The 20,571-nt window shown below is 34.1% G+C and overlaps 1 protein-coding gene across 9 annotated transcripts in view; it reads right to left on the reverse strand.

Annotated features, from left to right (window-relative positions):
* dnc (phosphodiesterase dunce) overlaps positions 1-20,571 on the reverse strand; it is a 300,082-nt gene that overhangs the window by 13,855 nt on the left and 265,656 nt on the right. For all 9 annotated transcript variants that reach the window (XM_076114360.1, XM_076114361.1, XM_076114358.1 and 6 more), the window contains 3 exons: positions 16,393-16,494; positions 11,393-11,457; positions 4,395-4,507 (listed from right to left, as the gene is read on the reverse strand). In XM_076114360.1, coding sequence (XP_075970475.1) covers positions 4,395-4,507; positions 11,393-11,457; positions 16,393-16,494 — 280 coding nt within the window. The remainder of the gene's footprint in view (positions 1-4,394; positions 4,508-11,392; positions 11,458-16,392; positions 16,495-20,571) is intronic.

A 20,571-nucleotide genomic window follows, 5' to 3' on the forward strand; every position in this document is an offset into this window, starting at 1 on the left:
AGGTACACATTAAATACTATGAAGGAAAAGTTTTCAGGTAAACGTGATAATGATAGAAAATCTTTCAGTATTCTGGCTCAGTACCTTTCCTCGTGAAGCTATATATTTTAGTTGTCTATTTATTGCAGAGATAAAGTGGCATCTTCGTATCATTTCAGATTCACGTGTGCATAAGGCGAAACACAAGTGCAATGTGTCCTACATTTGCAGTCTCGTTTCAGATAAAGAATTGAAGATACAAGAGTGTCAGGCGGTTCGGGAGATAAATAAATGTTCTGGCAAGGCGGGCGGCCACGTAGCGCAAGTGGCGTGGCGCTGCGTACGTGACTACGCGGGCGTAGGGGACACTTGCCGTCCATGGACCTTTACCCGCGCTCTCCAACACCACGCACTACACAATAAAACATTTTATCGCCTGTTATTACTCTACGATGAAACTCATATGCTTAACCTTCTGGGATAGTTAACGTGGATTATAAATGACGTTTACTGTTACAGAGACTCATAAACTGCCGTAAATCACTGCCAGACTTGTTTTCGCTTGCCTTGTATGTACAATTATATACTATTTAATATGTGAGTTGCTAAGAGTGTCAGTAAAACTGTTTAAAAGCTTCACCAAAATTTGAGTTGAATGCAACGTCAGATACGGCACGTCTTCTCCGAACAGACTTGGAAAACGACCCTTTTGTGTAATCTTATTCGAAATTAGTCTTACTTCTTCTTAGCTCAACATTAAATCAGATCCATTTAACAATCATTTTGGAATATCTTGTTTGAATCTTTAGCTGTTGTAGGAAACAATATCTTTGAGCTTAATATTGCATATTATGAAGAATTTTGCCATGGTAATGCTTGTCCAGCTTACTTTGTTTTTTTTTTGTAAGAACTAAAATACGAATATATTAGGCTAATAGTACATTAGCTTAATTATGTCGAACTGATGTGTTCGTGCGTGCGCGCTGTATTCACAAATAGACTATTAGACTGTGATATATTGACGTGCCTTTGTATATCATATCATGCAGACATTATTTTTTTTCGGACCCGGTTTTGCGTCATACATCGAGGGTACGCGGAGCTGCCCTTCGGGTTAAATGGTACTACGTCACGCACACATGCTACTGGAGGCCGATTACTGTTTTCCCTCACAGGAAGCTATCCAGAGCTCAGTAATCGTAGACGCACTATATACCAGAATTAGTTCAACTCAAAGCATTTAAAGGTCAGCCAGGACTGACCCTGACATTTACATGACACTTAATATAAGAAACTTTTCTTATTTAGTTGTAGAGAGCAATGTAACTCAGGAGGTTCGAAGTATACTAGAGTTCAGAGTGAATTATTGGTAAAAATAAAACTACGTTATTACTTCTGTTGAAAAACCTTGATTGAATGCGAAAGACTAGGTAGCTTTCTCAGTAATCGTGATGGTGAGATTACGTATCTGTTTACATACGTAAATGCGGGCTTGGTTCGCACAGTCATATTATGTTTTATAGGTTAAATATGTAGTAATACTTGCGGGAAATCAGTAATCCATTAATCTATTTTCTTAAACGTATTCGGATGTACCGAACTAGCGTCTGCATAGAGCAACTAATTTTTATTTCGTCATACTCATAATATTTGGTATAAAAGTGTCAGTACTGTAGTAGGTAGACGAAAAAATAAATAGTGCGCGTCACTGTGACGTCAAATGCATCGATCCACCCGGAACAAAGTGCGACTCATTCAGTACGGTGACTGCAATGCCAGCCTGGCTGGCGTTCGATTAAAACTTGTGCCGCTCCATAACAAAGAGCGAGACAAAACACAATACCCTTTATACAAATAAATCACGGCTAACCTAACAGTGGAGTAAGCTTACCGATCTCTATTAATTAAAACCTATCTCAACCAATTACTTGAAGTTCTAATGAATCTATATTTAAGCTCAAAAGACAAAGACTCAACATAAAATTGAGATGACTGTTTAATTAAATTGTAGCATTATACGATAAGGTTATTTTTTAAAATCTTATGTTTGATTGAACAAATCAGCTAGTGTAATAAAATCAGCAATTAAATGTTAAAAATAAATGACATAAAACTTAGAACATCATCTCCAAAATTTAGTTTACTAAGAAAAATATACGAAGATAATAATATGTATGTCTTTTGCTCTTGAAATCATTAAAACTTTTGCAACTCAAAGGAGCTTTGAACGTTGACGCGAGTTGGAAGATGGCAATGTGTATCAAACTTAGCGAGACGTGTCTCTACACATACACGTAACAAACAAAATACACATATTTTACCTGGAGGTCGTAATTTGGAATGTTATTTGACGTTCATAACTTTCATCAGATTTCATCATCGATTGTGGATATTGCTTATGCCCATTCTCAGAACAAGTAGAAAAACTTTCCTTGTAACATAAATTATAGACGCGTAGAAGCTTCAAACTATGCTTGTTTAAATAAAATGATATAATACATGTGGTACACAGTTCGTTAACACGAATTGTAAGAATTGGATTCCTAATATGACATTCGTAGACAGTAGTGGGTAAGTCATATACAATTGGTTGGTCATGTACTACCTTATCGGTTCTTCGAAAAAAGTCGTTTGGTAAAACCGTGACGCCGGAGTTGCCGTCATAAAATATGTTAACTACCGAATTATAAGAATGTAATGTATACTTACTTAGCGTAATGTATGTGATGATTTCCCAGTTTTTCTTTTACTAAAGGAGTATGGCTCATCATACCATATACATCTGGATATATGAAGTCGAAAAGGTTTGCGAATATTATTAATGACCTACATTAAAAAAACCTCTGCGTGTCGAAGGTAGTTTGCCATTAAACGTTGATGTAATTGATCTAAGCGATGTTTTTCGCGCATTCAGCATCTAAATAAGATTTGTCAGTTGCTGTCGTTTTGTAAGGAATAGTTTAATTAAACAATGTTTTAAGTAAACAGTAGCTCAGTTGTAGCTTTAAAATACCATTTATACTGACTGAGTAATGCAAGAGTTATATATTAGTTATACAAATAAAACATTCAGTTCATTCACAATAAGTGTTTTTTGCATTTGAAATAGCAATGAGTAATTCTCTCAGTAGGTTTCCATTACTCATAACTAGATAATCTAACAGATTTATATATCATACATCATTCAATTATCACGTTTCAATTGTTTGCCTTACACTCGAGATCCATTCATAATTGCGGTGTACATTCTAACACTTGTGGTTCGAAAAGTTAGAAAATAAACACAAGTACTAAGTACTTATATATTAACAACGAAGAAAGTTATACCAAAATCTGAATATACGACTGGCTGAAAATTCAATATCAAAACTTAAAGTGATGGTTAAACAAACGCTAGTTAATTAACACATCGCACTAAAAAATACTGTGTCCAGCGTTTCTTTTATTTAGCAACTCGAATCGGCAATACGTAGTTTGACAGTGAGTGAATTACACACCGGCTAGTTTCGCAAATTGTAAATACATTTCGCAGTATCATAATAATTCAGTTCTGTTTAGTAAAGATATACTCATATATTTACTAGTATCTCGGACGAGTTTTCCTCATGGATTCTGTACAATACGATATAAATAGTGACAACTCAGACAATGAAATTTATTCTGACACTTTCAAGAGAAAATCGAGGAAAAATTCAGAGATACTGTGATTATTACACTGTAACATATCTACGGCGATTCTAGTGAATTATCATGAGCAATATCTTAGAAATAATAAATCATGATAAGACGTTTGATGAACTACACTGAGTGATGGCACATTGTGTGTCACACATGCCAAGACATATTTACATTTGCACACGTAAGCAACTTAGGTATGCAACAGTATCAAAATCGAAATGAATGGAGAAAGTATTTATTACTTATTGTCTTTAAAATGTACTGCTTACTAGTCTTTTATAATTTACGTCGTTTAGTACCTATAAATAGTAATCTATGTTAAACTCTTCTTAACCTAAAGACCTAGATTCTATAAATAAATAAAAATCAACACCGATCAAAAGAACGCGCTTCAGTCCGACAACGATAAGGTTGGTGTAAAAAATCGTTAAGCTTTTGATATGATCAATTCATTCTGTTTGTGAAACGTGCTTGTGCGTGTGAGACAGGAGTACTTTATTATCAATAATTATAACAACGTGTTGTACAAGATTACATTAATAAATTCAACGTTGAGTCATGTTAATAACTTGATTCCGTTGTCAGCTATCTATATAAGGCTATTGTGACGTATCGATGTTGAGTAAAGATCAATCACCTGATTTACTCATGACGATACAATCTGTGCACAAAGCTGATGTAGTATTCTTCATAAGTTGCGATATATCGCAGTGAATCCATAGATGTAGTATACTGACCTTGAGCGAAGCCATATCGGACACAGAGCGATGTGTTTGTATGGTCTCTAGCTGGTCCAGACACCAGTCCAGCTCCTCAACGGTTTCTAAGGCTAGCTTCATGTAGGCTTCGTCTGTAACAAAAATTATATACATTAATATGAGGACAGGCTATAAATAGTATAAATACACAACGAAACTTAAAGTTATAGAAGAAAAATAAATGTATGTTTAGTGATCTGAATTCTTGTCAACACATTAAACGTTGAAAGGGATTTACAAATAAAAGCTCTCAATGTAAACATGTTACTTTGACATTTGTGAGTTCAGTCAAGGGTCACAGACTACGTGTGTGCGTCATCGCCTTCTATTATATGTATGAATTTTTATTTTGAATGAAAGGATGTCGTACCCCCCTTTACAATGTGTACACTCTCGCTGTATAACATGTCTAATACTCATACTTTTAAGAATAATAACATTCTCACAATAAAACTTGTAAGCATGACTTCTTCTAGCCAAAATAATGATTTTCATATTTGTAAGGTTCTGTGTTTGTTTGTCTATCACATGCACTCACTTATTAAAATATACTGATTGTATATATCCACGATAAAAAATAAGGAAGTAATGAAGCATTGTTTGTTTACAGTTTCGGTATTTTAGATAAAAACTCCCGAACCTTGGTTTGAGAACAATAAAACAAATTAATGATAGTTATATTATTGTTGAAGGATGATCATGAGATTAATTTCACGTTGTTTATTCTGAGTGATCACTGTAATGAGTCGTGATGGCGTGCGTCACAAATTGGTTTCTCATCAGATAGCTTGAGAGGTGAATCCATTTTGACCTTATAGGAATACATGTGAATACAATTATTGATAAGACGTGCCGTCTGTCAGAGCAGACGGATCAACGAATTCTTCAATGTAGAAAGCACTAGATACGTTACGCAATAAAGTCTGAAAGCGGATTAGCAACAGACTGACGGCGGCAATGACGATGCTGTTTCATAATATGATGCCTCATTTGTTTCGGCTTAACATTGTTGATTTCGATAATAGACATAAATTGCAAGCGTTCTAGTAAACAGTCATTAATGTAACATAATATGTTTACCAAGTATTGCATTTGCCGCGGCTTTTATATTCGTTTTCAAAGTAAATACTGTGTTGACACGAGCCATGTTTGTATCTTGTTAAAGTCAGAACAAGTTTAATAACATGTCTGCTGCACGTTTTCATCGCTGCATGCGAGCACGAATAAGATTCCTCTACTGTTTGTTGGTGTAGAGCTCTCATCTCAAACTTGTGTGTGTGCTTAACGATCTGTATCCTAGGAATCGTGTTTCGAACGGTATTGTTGACATCTTTATTATACAGTAGGACTACTAACACGTGTATCTCCACAATGCGTGTTCCAACAATACATATTATAAGCACTATTCATTACTAGTATTATATTGTTAAATCTCTGTAGTTTACGTAAGTTACAATAAAGTGTTTCCGATATGTTTGAGAGATCTTGTGAATACTATATGATACACAAGAGTTTTCTTTTAGCCATTTATTGTGAGTTTGCAAAGGGCACTGGGATATGGCAGTACCTCATAAGATAAAAAAGGTTTATTACAAAGAGTCGTTACGTCGGTACGGTAAGCCTAGCTTAGAGAAATTACACTGTTTGGTCGAGTTGCTCAGGACCATGCATCCTGATGGACTTGAGGAAACAAATAAAACATGGGTAGGTACTATGGATAGGTATTTGTATAAACAGACCTCTTAACGTTAAATTAACTACAATAAATTCCTTCAAAGTTGAAAAAACTATTCAATAGAAATGTTATATCTCTGAATAAACAACTGAAATAAATAACTACTCGAATTTTTGATTTTTGATACACAAGAAGCTCTATGTTAACCTTGGCTCATATTTATAAATGTTAGCAATGAGAAAGTATTTGTTTGACAATATGTCTGACAGTTTCATTTGTTCAATGTGACGAGCTGTGGTTGTGCAAAACATGACAATACGTATCCGACAGGGAGAAAAATTGCCTCTCAACAAATAGCAACATGTTGAAAAGTTAGAAATATCGCGAAGTGAGATATGGCTCATGGTTATGGCCTCCGAGGAAACTGGAGCATGCTAAATTAGCTAGCACTCCGTCAAAAGAACTTAAGCGTGTAGCAGATAATCAGAACGTCCAAAGAAAAATATTTAATCTTATAACAAGGACACTGAAAGACATCTTCTAAATTCGGGAGTGGTGTCGTATTACAGAAGTTAAGGGATTAGCGTCAAATTTCTCAATATATAATATATGTTCTTAAGATAGATACGAGTTATGCTAAAAATTTTGATGCGAATATCGATGTTTTAACTATGTTTTACTAGTGTAAACGTAATAGGTAGATTATAAGTGTAATATGCACCATTGTCGGTTTATAATAGTGTTGACCAATGAAACATTTCTAAAAAAGAAAACATACGCGTATTGTTGTATTATATGTACCTATATGTTTTTGTACTTTTTACTGAACACTTCCGTATTATTCATTATTTTACATTTTTGTACAAACAAAACATGTTTGGACTCGATGTCATTTAATCACGCATTTATTCTAAAAGCGGATCATATTAATACCTATACACGAACGTAAAGATTTCCTTACTCATATCGTCGATGCATAATCGACAACTGATTGAATAAATCTATGCATCATAAGCTTACATTATTTCACAGAATTTAAACAAAAAAAGAGTTCGCACGAAAATTAAGTCTAAGAAACAAGAACATGCTGTAATTGATGAGCAAGGAAAACGGTGTAATAAGAGTGGTATATAATCAGTTGAATCAGAGCCGGCGGTTAGTGTCTCCCGAGCCGCCACTCACACCGCCCGCCCTACATTTGGCATTTTCCTGGAAGCAACGGCGAGTGGCGAGTGACAGCAGGCGTCCTGAATTCAACTCGTGGCAGGGAACCAACACTGCCACTCATTAGTACCTGTCACGCTCCAAATAGAAGCCCCTCGTTTTACTCATTTATAAAAGCTTTGTGAAAATATTCAGCTTTTTAATATTGATGGATATTGTGAATAAAAATAAAAGGTCTTTATATAAGTACGGAGTAGGTGAATATGTAATATCAATAATAGTGAGAGATACTTATTATGACTGATGATAGATACGAAAATAATACACTTAAAAAGCAAGAGTGCTAGTTAACTCTGGTCACGTTTATGGGGATCAGAAACTGCAATTCTTCGCTATACAGAACTTCAGCAAAAATCATAGACTTTTATTATTTAAGCATTTGTTGTGACTGAGTAAATTAGTAATGCGTACTACTGCTTATTAGTAGAAATATTTAAAAGAAACACGTCTATTATTTGCGTTACTCACATAGAATGAAACGCCCCGATTACGCCTATATCTGTACCTCTACGTACATACAGGTAGTCGGGTACTTCTAATTAATATCACAGAACACAAAGATTTGGCAGTCACATTGTTATTCGTTTATTAGCACTTTAGCACTTCAAATGTATTTATATATTATTTGTCACAAACACTATTTGTATTAAAATTAGCACAAGAAAACAACACAAAAACAGACCAATATGATGGCAGCTAAGACACTGTTGTAATAATTTGGTCGCCTCCAAAACCGTATTAGGTAAATTTATCGTGTCAATTGTTTTGTCACGAATCGTGGTCATTTTCCAATCGAACATAAATAACTTAAGGTTACCGAGAAATAACTGAATTTGAACAACGACGTCGCGCCGGTTTATTTACGATTTTATCGTGAATAAAACGGTGCACATTAACTAATGTTACTGAGCATGAAGGATAAAGGACTAATAAACGTACAGCGCGTTTGGATGTGTTTATATAGTTAGTACCAATGAATCATTTTATAAAGTCATAGGGCAAGGACGATTTCTAGAAATGCGATCCTATAGGTACTGGTAGGTAACTCTCATGATGTCATTCAGGTTCAATGTTACGGTTATGTAGTTACCTATCATATAATAAATGCTTTTCACTTATTTTATACACAACGCCTCCACAAATAATGAATATTAAGTAGTTTTATTTGAGAATCTTAAGGCTCTAAAGCGATAATACTCTGAACATCGTTAATTTACTCTGCGTTAGTTAAATGAAGCTACCTTATATATAATATCTATGTATAGGAGTGAAAACCACAATCGAATTTGATTGGCACTGTTGAAAGGAGACTGGGCTACGTCAACTTCACCGTAATTAAATCGAGTAAAGCTAGCACCAGTGCCATGCAAATGTAACAATAATCTACATAGTAAACAGGTTTACGAATAGCTCTAACTATAAAAAACATATACAAAGATTTCTTCAAAATGTTTGATTGTATTTTTGTAAACAGGATATTGTCTTAAATATTTTTATCAGAGTTAGAACTGATCGTTTGATGATAGATTGCTTTGAAACTTTTCTCAGTAAACGAGGTTTTTGCGGAACTGATTTGTATAAATAACCAGAACGGAATAGAGGAAAAATTTGGACAAAAAATTAAAGTATTGTCTTTTAAAACTAATGGCAACATCTTTTTCGAAATAAATATTTGTAGTTTGTTTTACAATGAAAAAAGGAAAATAAGTTTTCGGGGATTACAGTCTGTTTGGCTTCTTTTAAGGGCGGCGTACAATCCAATCGTGGCGGATTATGGATCCTATTACCGGTAGCAACTCAAATAACTGCGTGGGTATTGTGTATTTGCGTTTAGATTAAATTGGTATCCTATATTTTGAGGTGCAAACCTTTACAATAAGGCATAACTTTATTTTTTTTTCTTCAGATTCGTAACTATCGATCAACTCTATGAGTTGAACTTAAAGAGAGACGGAATAAATGATTTCCGCTTACGAATATTACCGAGAATGGGACATTTTACCTTGTGACATAATGATTCTTCGTAATCTCATTATATCGCATCGGGATTGATCACGTTGTTGATAAAATGGTAAACAAAGCATGCGTAATATGCTCCATGTTTGTACAATAACAGATAGGTAGATAGCTGTGAGCGTACTCTTAGCGTCGCAATATTTACAGGGGCATTTCCCTGTCAATCCGGAAATGAAAGAAAGTGTCTGTTTTTCCCTCGAGCCTCGTAATCAATTAAGGAAAATGAGGTATTTTGTAGCTGCAACTTGTTGGCAATTACTTAAAGGTATTGTTTGTTTAGTAAAACTGAGTTGACGGAGTACCATTAAATAGCTTCACTAAAATGATTCTGTTTGTAACAATTATATCCATTTGTCAAATTCACAAACAAGCTTTGTAAATCTAGGGCTTAGTCAATTACTACAGTTTATTTACAAAGATCTTCTGCTTTTAGAGCGCCGACATCTTAGTGCTCTATCGTAATCGTTAAATCCAATATTGATTCAAGCACTTGGGTTTGAAGCGTTATTGCTCTGCGTACTTCGTACTTTCTTCCAGGGTTATCGCGTTTCTGTTGTAAATACTAATTTGTATTCAAACTTAAGAGCAAGGTGAACATGTAATAACTTGCTTTTACTGGCATGCTAAGAGGAGAGTCAAATAAAATATTAAAATAAAAACAATTATTGCATATTACACCAAAATACTTATTTCCCGTCGTTTTTAATAATATTTATTTCTTCATTTTATCGCTCTAGAAAGTAATACGCTTTTAACACAGCCCATTACCATCTACAGTAAATCACAAAAATAAAAATGGGAAAGCAACATAATATAGGTAATAGGACGTGAGAATAAATTGCAGTTTGTTAAAACTAAAACAGTCAGTATCAGTCATTAGTTCTATTCCCCAAAGGCAGTATTGACTAAACTATTATTGTGTCAGTGTTATTAAGTGCTTAGAAGACGGACGGCCATTCGTCCCTTCAGATGAGTTTTACCAAAGGCAAAGCTGAGACTTAGTTAAATCGCTTTCTTGCACTCGAAAAGGGTAAAGGCCTCTTTATTAAATCCTTAGACCTGGTCGTAAACCCATATATCCTACTAATATTATAAATGCGAAAGTTTGTGAGAATGTATGTATGGATGTTTGTTACTCTTTCACGCAAATACTAATGAACCGATTACGATGAAATTTTGTATAAAGGTAGCTGATAACTCAGAATAACACATAGGCTATCCCGGAGTTATTGAGGGATCGGGATTTACACGGGAAGAGTTTCCACGCCTACGAAGTCGCTTGCGGCGTCTAGCCCTCTAGTAACAATATACTGTAAATTTGAACTCACAGAGATTTATTCACTAGAATAATATGGTACAGATAGTTAGGTACTAACTTCGGCGTCGATGTCCGACCATTTGTACTAAATGATTTTCCAAATGAGGTAATTCAATTTCCCCTCATGTTTGACCAGTCAGTGTGCCAATGGAGGGACTGATGTGTAAACCAATTTGGATCAAGACTGTCTGTAGATTTGTAAGGATGTTCTATCTTTAGTTGAGTATTAATATCTATGAATTCCTTAGATTTATTAGTCATCGTACAATATAATCTATTAGTTAGAACATTCAAAATGTGTTAAACCCAGTTTATGTAGCCGCAGTATATATTACGAAATATTATGAAACATGTATGTTCATATTATGAAATACGCTAATACGTGATGAAAGATGGTAAAAACAATATTTAAAAGAAGAAAAAGTCCATATAAGTAAATTTCAGTTTTCCTAAAAAGTGACCCTCGACCTTTAAAATTAATTTGAGTAAATTACATATGTTTTAAGTTTTTTTTCTATATATATTTTTTAAAGACAACTCCCGCTTTACATTTGCTTCTGTGTCGCCGGGAGTATTATGCATAAATTTACAAACAACGGACACAAAGGACTACCAGACCCGAAACAACTATTTGTGGATCGCACAAATAACTGTTCCGTGTGAAAACCAAAGATTTTTAAATTCGATAAAACATAAGTTAAGATTTAGGCAAGTATTTTTAAAAAGAAGTACACATTGTCTTACCTCCTGGATTCAGGTTCTTTGGCTGCGGTGTAACAGCTGAAGCTGCGCCCGAAGACCTTCGAGATCTGAAAGAAGAACAATTCAACATTAGACTGACGGTTGTTAATACATTTGCGGTTACCACAAATTATATCTCTCGATATAAGTATGTTTCATGCTCTTGAGAATAGCAGTGACGGACGAAGGAATATCATCGTTTGTTGTCATATACACAATAAGTATGATGTATCTTTTCAAACGTTTTTTTTCATAAACATTTCAATGCAATCGAATTTAAGTTTATTCCAGTCACAATACACATCAAATCATCAAAGTCATTCATCAATATTTTCAATTTAGAACGAACTGCATTAATTTCTATAAAAGCTTTATAGACGCAAATGTAATAATACTCTATATAACATCCTTTCTACCTACAAGATAAGACGAACCGTCTGTAAGAGTATTTACTTTGTTCATAATATGATAGAGTTCACTTTGTAAAAAGCTCTTACCAACGTATTTTAATAATATTAAATTGTATTCCTCTCGCTTTGATGGAACCGAGTAGCCACGGGTCGAGTTCGCTCTCCAGTTTTTTGTATTTTAAGTACATGCGGTCTCATATTGCGAAATTTATTTTGTGAATTAATTTTATATTCCATAACTGAATTACATGTATATTCACATAAACAAGAAGAATATTTAACGTAGTATATCAAATGCGTAATATATTATACTTAGTCACCTTGATACGAGATTAAATGTCCTCAAATCAAATGAGTACGGTAATAGTAGTAAATTTTGAAATTACAACATTAACATCCGTTCGGTTAATTACATAATCAAGGCAAGAACATTCAGACCATTGCTACCAAATAGGCGGTAATAAAGTACCATAAACAAAAATACGTACCGTAGCACAGATTAATAAAAAAGCAATTAAGACTTTATGGTAAAGAAAACAGGTGAGCCTTTGTTCCAAATTCGTTTTAAATTAATATTGCTGTCAGTTGGCACCCCTGCTATATCGTTGTAAAATCAAGATCGTAAACAGATAATCACAATAACAGTCCTATAATTAGAAAAAGTATTTAGTGTTGTTTGGTCTACGTTGCTTGTAATCTAATTTTAGTACCGAGACATATGTTAGATAACTGTAGTGAGGTCATGTCAAGGCCCGATACACTACAGATGGGATTTACGTTCATATCGTACAAAGAAGCAAGCAACAAAGTATTATCGTGCTTTGTTTGTTCGTTTTAGTACCTACTCATTGAGTGTACAATGTAAGCTTCATTTTGTCTTTTGCATAACTATAGATCACTTTGTCTGCTAATATAGCAGGTATTCGCTTTACAAAATATAGTTTTATTTATTTAGATTCTAGGAATATCATAAAAATAATTGTGGTTTAAAATTAAAAATATCTCATTAGTCTCAATAATAATTACATTTGTTAAATGCATAAATAAACTGTGCAAAAATCATATCGTATCGGGTTTGGATATTCACGTAATGGGACATTGGATTTCACTTTTGTTCGATGCGTATGGTCGAGAGCGTTTTTAATAATACGCCCGTTCGGTCACAAAGGGCTAATTTAAATATACAATTTTATTTGTCGGGCGTAGTAATAAGCCAATTATGTAAATTAAAGTTATTTGCGTTTGGCGGATTAATTTATCTGAATAATTTAATCGAAAGTTAAAATATAGGTATAAATCTACGTAAGGGGTGACTAATCGCTGTCAGCTAATCAACGCCGTATCTGAAACACGGATTTAAGTTTGTTCTTATGCGATTACACAGTATTAACATGTTGAAACTATACTTTCGGTTTCATCCTGTTTTTCCCACTGTACTATCAACATCAAGACATCAATATCAAGATTTTATTTTACATTCTTGAACTTGCCACTTGTTAGCAGCAAAGAACTTTTCTACAATATTTTCCTTTTACCTTTATTCTCATACGAATTACAGACTTTGCAAAGGTTAAGGGTCTCGTGCCTGACGTCAAGCTTAACCTTTCAATTAAGTGTTATAATTATTGCCGCTGTCGTTCTATTTTAAAGTTCTTATACAGTATTTACAAATGTAGAGTCTAGTTAATAAGTAATTCACGCATTTGTTTGTAAATATAGATGAGTTATATAATTGAAAATAAACATTATTTCATAATTGATCATGTGTTGGGAATGTCGCGGGTGACGAGGCGTTGGACGTCAACGCACGTCGGGCGCCTGATTCGTTGGTCGCGTGGTCGCGTGCTCGCACCGACCGTTTTGTCATCGACCACGAAACTCGACGACACGACTACGTCACGCTACGTCGTCGGAACCAGTAATAAATGGAGAAGCCACATGAACTATGACGATCTGTGACTGCATAGATGATTCAATGTAAACAACCTAACTAGGATGTTTTGTCATAGATGACGGTGTAGCTGAAGCAAAATGCCCGTGCACTCATTAATATTTTTGAAAATTACCTACCTTTCTACGGTATATTTCATACTAAAAGAAATTATTAAACACACTGTAAGTGTGAACAAGCATTTGTCAGTCCCATATATTTTTACACGCGTATATGTGTACCAAACTATCTTCAAACAAATAATAAAGCATGCTCTCAGGTTGTAAAAAAGAGAGTATTTTCTGAAAATCGTTGAAGACGCGGCAAGGTATTCGTGAAAATGTGACTACTGTGGAAAATTGTGCACATACAAGTGTCATCTACGTAGTAAAAGCTTGTTAAATGAATGTATCGTCGGATGACACGCCTCTTTCTCGTGAGCTCTAAATGCTTAACAAGTGCAGGTTTCCCACATCACCGCGCTATCTACGTCTACCGTCGAAAGCTTTTAATCACACATCGAGTACTACGATAAGCTAAACTTATCAGTTAATTTACAACAGGTAGTGTGTACTTAAATGTTATTACATTTATATAGTAATAGCGTGGTAAAACATTGCTGCGTACGGTGTACTGAGATTATAATAGTTGTGCACAGTTGCTGTGCACATCCAAATCTTCATTCATCTTGGTAAGAAAGCCTTGGATCTGCTCACGCGCACAAGATAATATTAACATTCGTGACGACATCGCGATTCACGTAAGAGATAGTACACTATACGGATGTGTGAAAAATGAACATCGTGAACATTAATCTTTCTCAAATACGTTTAACTGTTGTGATGCAGATCTGATAATAAGACAGACTGATCCATAAAAATTAAAAAAGTGTGAAATTACTCACAAGTTCATAATTTTTTTTGCAAATAAAATTGTAATTTGAAATCTGTAGAGGTAATACCACTAATCCCCTTTATCAGTAGTCAGTCTTTTATGCAGACGAAAGTTGAGTAGCAGAGATAATCTTATATCTTTAAAGTGGCGTTGCTTGGTAACAAAGATAAAAGTATTTACTATACTTAACGATTTAAGACTGTCACAAGAAATGATGCTGAACTGAAAACCCCATGAGGCAGGAAATCAGAAACAACTACGCAGCGGCAATAGTAATTCATAGTAAATGAATTAAAAGTAATGACTAATTTATTTAACAGGTAGTCAAGACAAGAGTGGATAACGCACCAAATAGGTTAATATTGTAATGAATCATTTTAGGTACTGGTTACGATTACTGTGGAAAAGGAAAAACCACTGGAATATTTTATAAAAAGGTAATAATTAATAATAATGCACTGCGTATTAAATGTTGCTGGTATATTGTTTACGTAGGCACAACAGTCAATTCCTGTAGTAGATAGTGGAAATTTTCAGAAAATCTAGATTTTAGTAAATCGTGTCGATCGAACGACTATAGTAAGTTTCATTTTAAATTGATCATAAAAAAGTAATGCATTCCTTCAAGTTTTGTGGCGTATTAAATAAATATTTGCTCTAGGTATGAACAAATGAGCTTTAGTGAGGTTGAAGAGATGTTTGTGTACTTACGTACATACGTTTTGTTGAAGAAAAACAAGGGAACGGAAGAAAATTTGCGAGAAAAGAACATAAAAAGACGCCTAAGCACCTTGTGTTTATTGATACGATCGCACAAAGTACGTAACGAAATACGAACCATGTGTAATAGCTTTTATATTAGGTATTTTGATATTTTCTCCATAACGTCAAAATGGGTGAAATCCTCTATAAAACAGTACATATAGAAGTTTATGTTTTAATGTTAAACACATAATAAGTCCATTATCACCATTACCAGTTTTATGTATCTACAGAATTTTTATCCAGCTTATTATGTTAGAAAAGTTTTCACGGTTCACTTTATAATTTGTTATTCAATTAATAAAAAAACAATACAAATCGAGCGTATGGTCCCACGATATTAGTGGTTTAATTAAGTGGTCAATAAGTTATTTTGTTTTAATAAATGTACTGGTAAAATGTCATATTTTATATTGATTTTTCCCTCAGTATATACAAACCTGCTGTGTGTATTTACCAAGTCGGTTCTGGTAGGAAGTATTATCCCAAGTACCTAATAGCCAATATTTCGCATTACTAATGAACAACTCCTACTCACTTGTCACAAATTCCCGATGGACAATGAAATTGGATAAACCAAATTAACAGTAAATTATTTACTTTATCCTTTTTAAATATTTAACATATAGAGAGACATTTCTCACGAATCATGACGGAAACGAGGCTAAAATAGGGCAGAATTAATTACTAGATTAGCAATTAATATTAAATGCTAATGTCAGTTTCTTGAGGTATATAATTGTTGAACTAAATTAGAGTTTTAGTGTAGGCGGATAACGCCTGTTGCTATTGTAGCGGCACAATATAACTAGAGCACTTCGAACTTTTATGAAATTGAAAATTATTTTGTGAGAGTCATTCTACGGCTTTGTTTTAAAAATAGTGTCATCGGGGTTGCGTTTTACTGCGTTGTTTCTTTTGTATCCTTTGTGAAATAAAGTACTTTAAGTGTTACTCATACTTTGTCAGTAGGTAGAGGCGTGAAAGACAACAAAGATAATACTCACTTGGCGACTGGCACGTTGGTGAGGCATAAGAAGTTGTTGCGAACACTGCGCAGGCTCGCTAAGACCTGCGCGAAGGGCGTCACGATCAAGTCTTCCCCGTGGCTGCGGACAAAAATAAACCTTATAAATATACAGCTTAGGTGTTAATCACTTCAAATACTTGCAAACAAATCATGAGGTAAATCTATAATAAAGGAGCTAAAGGTGGCTGACAAAAGGATTTTGTTTTCAGACTTGAAACTTGATATCATGGTTGATTTAGATTCAGAAGCCAATAATCATTATGGATAGTACTATGATACTCCAATTTTGCTTTACCAAGGTTAAAATGGCTTTATACGGATAGATAGCTGTTCTCAATAAATTAGTTGACAAGAAGAACAATAACACAAACGTTCAGAAGTTTCTAATTCCAGCACAAAATGGTATAAAGATCTCAGAACGTTGTAGAAATGGGACTCCATAATATAAGGCGACAGTGAAGTTATGTAATTGCGTCAAATATTCTTATGTGTAAAGACAAAGAGTACGAACTGTAAACCACAACAACACAGATATGAACGTAGACGGTGCAAGTTTGATTTTTATAACATTTACACCTTAAACAAAAAATTACCCAACACTTACGCAACAAATAAAAGGGTAACACGTATATATGAAAGAATAATATCTCTTTAAAAGCAACCTTAAAAGCGATATAACGAATTAAAGCTCATATTTTACATATTTATAAGTCCTTAAGAGGGTTTACTTCGCAATCCGTAGAAAAAACGTAAGCTCATTGATGCGAAAATTTATAGAATAAGAAAGAAGTCTGAGAGGATTCAAGTGAAATTGCGTCTATATTTACAATAAGGACTTCGATTTATAATTGCCCTCTTACCTGAGTCAAATTTAAACAAAGAAAAAAATTATGTGTGTAATGATTTTGCATAGCAATGTATGACTAACGATAAATTAGCATAGGTAGTATGGAATAACGACGAAAAGCTGATGAAGGTGTCCCAAACATTTCAGGGATCGCCACGAAGGATTACTTTATGAACGATTGTTATTTTTCAATTAACTTAAGCTCGTGGAAGCTTTCCGTAATTATCTGCGAAGATAAATTACGTGAGGGCTCAAGTTACTTTCATAAAAATACAATACCTACTTGTCAGTGTAAAACACGACACGTTTTCCCGTAACGTAAGTATATTATTCATACACACATATGACACTCAAGATTTCTAGATCTCTGAGACGCTGTTGTTGCGAAGAAAATGTTTTCCTTCCTACCCTCAGTGTTATTTATAGAATGGCGTGGGGACGAATTGCGGTACATGTCTTCACAGTTTAATACCAACGACTGAGACTTTTGATTGGTACTAGAAACCCAACAAACTCACGACAGTTTAAAGGGCACAACTGGTCTTAATATAGAACTTCGATTTCTTTAAATACATACAGGTAAACTTTTAGAAAAAAGGAATGCGTTTAAAAATTTTATCCAAAAATGGTAAGCTAACCTTAAAATGTTTAGTTGTCAGTGTATATTCAACTCAAATTCAAATTCAATTTATTCAAAATGAACAGGAGTATAATACTTAACTTACGTCTTTCATTTTATTTATATTGTAGTACACATAAAGTTAGGCAGCCTGTATTAGAATGTTTTTTTATTGAGCCCTCTTGGTTAGTTCACAGTAAAGACGATAATATCAATAGCCATACTTCAAAAACCAAGTTACAAAATGCAAATATTGTATATTTATGATTTGCAGAGATTTACAAAGGGCATGTAAATATATTAGATGTTCAAACCCAACAGGTTTACACTCGCGAGACTAATCACTTTTCGTAGTAAACTATCCAGATGCTAACACAAGGCTTACGATGAATTATTGCTTAAATATTTGGATATTCCTAATTAGAACAAGCTTTGTATCGCTACCTATATTTAGTAAAAAGACGTTTGATAAGTTACAAATAATATTTTATTTCTTACATAAAAAGGTTTTGGTAAAACATTTTCTGAACCCTTATTCTCTTAAATGGCAGGTATAAGTAAAGGAGCAAGAATGATCCCTTGTCAGGAACCGTCTATTAAATACCAATCCGTCCTAAACTAGTAATTATCATTATGAGAGACGAAGTTAGTATCGTATCTTGACGCAGAATCTGTTAATAGCTGAGAGGCCGTGCGTTCCAATTTACCATTGACCATCTTAATGGCTCACCTTGTGTTGTATTGCTATAATGGCATAATTAATTTGTTTAGTGACACCTTATCGTGATCAAACAATCTAGTTTTCTTTTTCGGCGTTTTTATTTAATTTGTGTTTTTTTCTTAGGATAATAAAGTATTTTTTAATTCACTACACACTGTAAGACGTTTCAAACTTTCAGGTAAGATTCGATGTTCACGCAAAATTGTAATCATACAATTATAGTTTAATACATGAAATCAACTGCGAAAATACTTAAAATGGTTATTAGTTAACGGTAGGAACCGAAACAATTTGTTTTTGGAATTTAAAGTCCAATGTATAATGATATAAATATTATATTGATGCCCTTATAAATATATCATAGACGGAACACAAAGGTTAAGACCATAAATAGAGCGTTTATACAACAATTTCGAATACCTTGCTAATAAAATAATAGCTTCAACGCTTTAATATTCAAATATTAGCCAGGGGTAGTAACTTTTATACGAAAAATATTCAATATTTATTCATGAGAGTAAAATATGTATGAAGAGATACTTTTCACGAGTATTAGAGGGGGGTGCGGTGGACCGGGTTTGTTTTCATTGGAGAGTATATGAAATACGAGCCGATATTATGAAACAACATTTCTACGTCTGCGCTGATCGTCCGAGGAATTAACTCCACCCTGTTTACAGAGTAAACGAAATACAGTCAACCGAAATAAAAACATTTAGAGATAAAAGCGACGATTTGTTAAAGCAAATAATATTATCTGTTACTTGTGTATTTTTAATGCTTATGAATCGTAGCTAAAGAGAGAGAAACATATAAGGTATACACCTGTTATTATAGTACATCTAATATATGCAGGTATTGGTAGCATTTGTGGTTAATCGTCCTCGTTCGCGGTATGCAGTAAATACGCCAACAAGTATTATATTTCTATCATCTTATGTTACTAAAATACTCTTCTATTTCTATCTACAAGAACTACGAGTATATCAAACGCAATATCACTAGTTGTGTTTCATTTGCGGGGGATATGAGAAAACTTTATCATATATGGAGCGCAAACGAATGTGGCAAATCTTCATTAACTGCACTTATGATCATAATATAATTATATGTGTAGAACTTTTAAATGAAAAAAATAACTGATTAATTTATGCGTTTATAATGGTGTATAAAGTACCTCCTAGGTTTGTATACATTAGCTAAAGGTCGAGTGGTTATAAGTCCGAAGAAATAATGAAACATTTACGACAGTATTGCACTATACGGTAGTTGTATTGAAGCATAATAAAATTAGCATTAAGAGTGACAAATGTATTAAATATGAATACGTGTAATCGTTTAAAATTGCCAGTATATTACAATCGTAGAATCATGTGAGTTGACAGTCATGTGAAGGTAAGGATAGGAACGATTTTGGCGAACCGGTTTGGAGCAATGCCCAGTTAAGCGTCACGTGCACCCACTAGATAACTCTGACGAGCTACTTGTTGTTCCATCTCGATGAAGTATGTATTTTTGCTAGAATATAACTTCATTGATAATAATATAAATATAACCCATTAATGTTCCACTGCTGGGCAACGGTCTCCTCCAGAAATGAGGGAGGGGTTAGGCTTTGAGTCCATCACGCTGGCCAAGTGTGGGTTGGGGACTTTGCATGCCCTCAATAAATTAGCTAGGCATGCAAGAGTTCCTCACGAGTTTTTCTTACACCATTAGAGCATGGGATCATTATTTCTAATACACACATTACTTCTAAAATTCATTGGTGTGTTGCCCCGTGTTCGAACCTGCGACCACTTGCGTGGGAGGTATCAACTTATACCACTCGGCTTCTACTGCACCTAACTTCATTGAACAAAGAAAATTTGAAAAAGTGCAACATCTAATTTACTGAGTTTGTATTAATAGATGAAGCAGGTAGCTTCCGAAGATGACGCCAAACAATTCAAAAATCTTTTCAATATTA

This window comes from Anticarsia gemmatalis, chromosome 5 (genome assembly GCF_050436995.1).
Source record: "Anticarsia gemmatalis isolate Benzon Research Colony breed Stoneville strain chromosome 5, ilAntGemm2 primary, whole genome shotgun sequence".
In the NCBI taxonomy this organism is placed as follows: Eukaryota; Metazoa; Arthropoda; class Insecta; order Lepidoptera; family Erebidae; genus Anticarsia; species Anticarsia gemmatalis.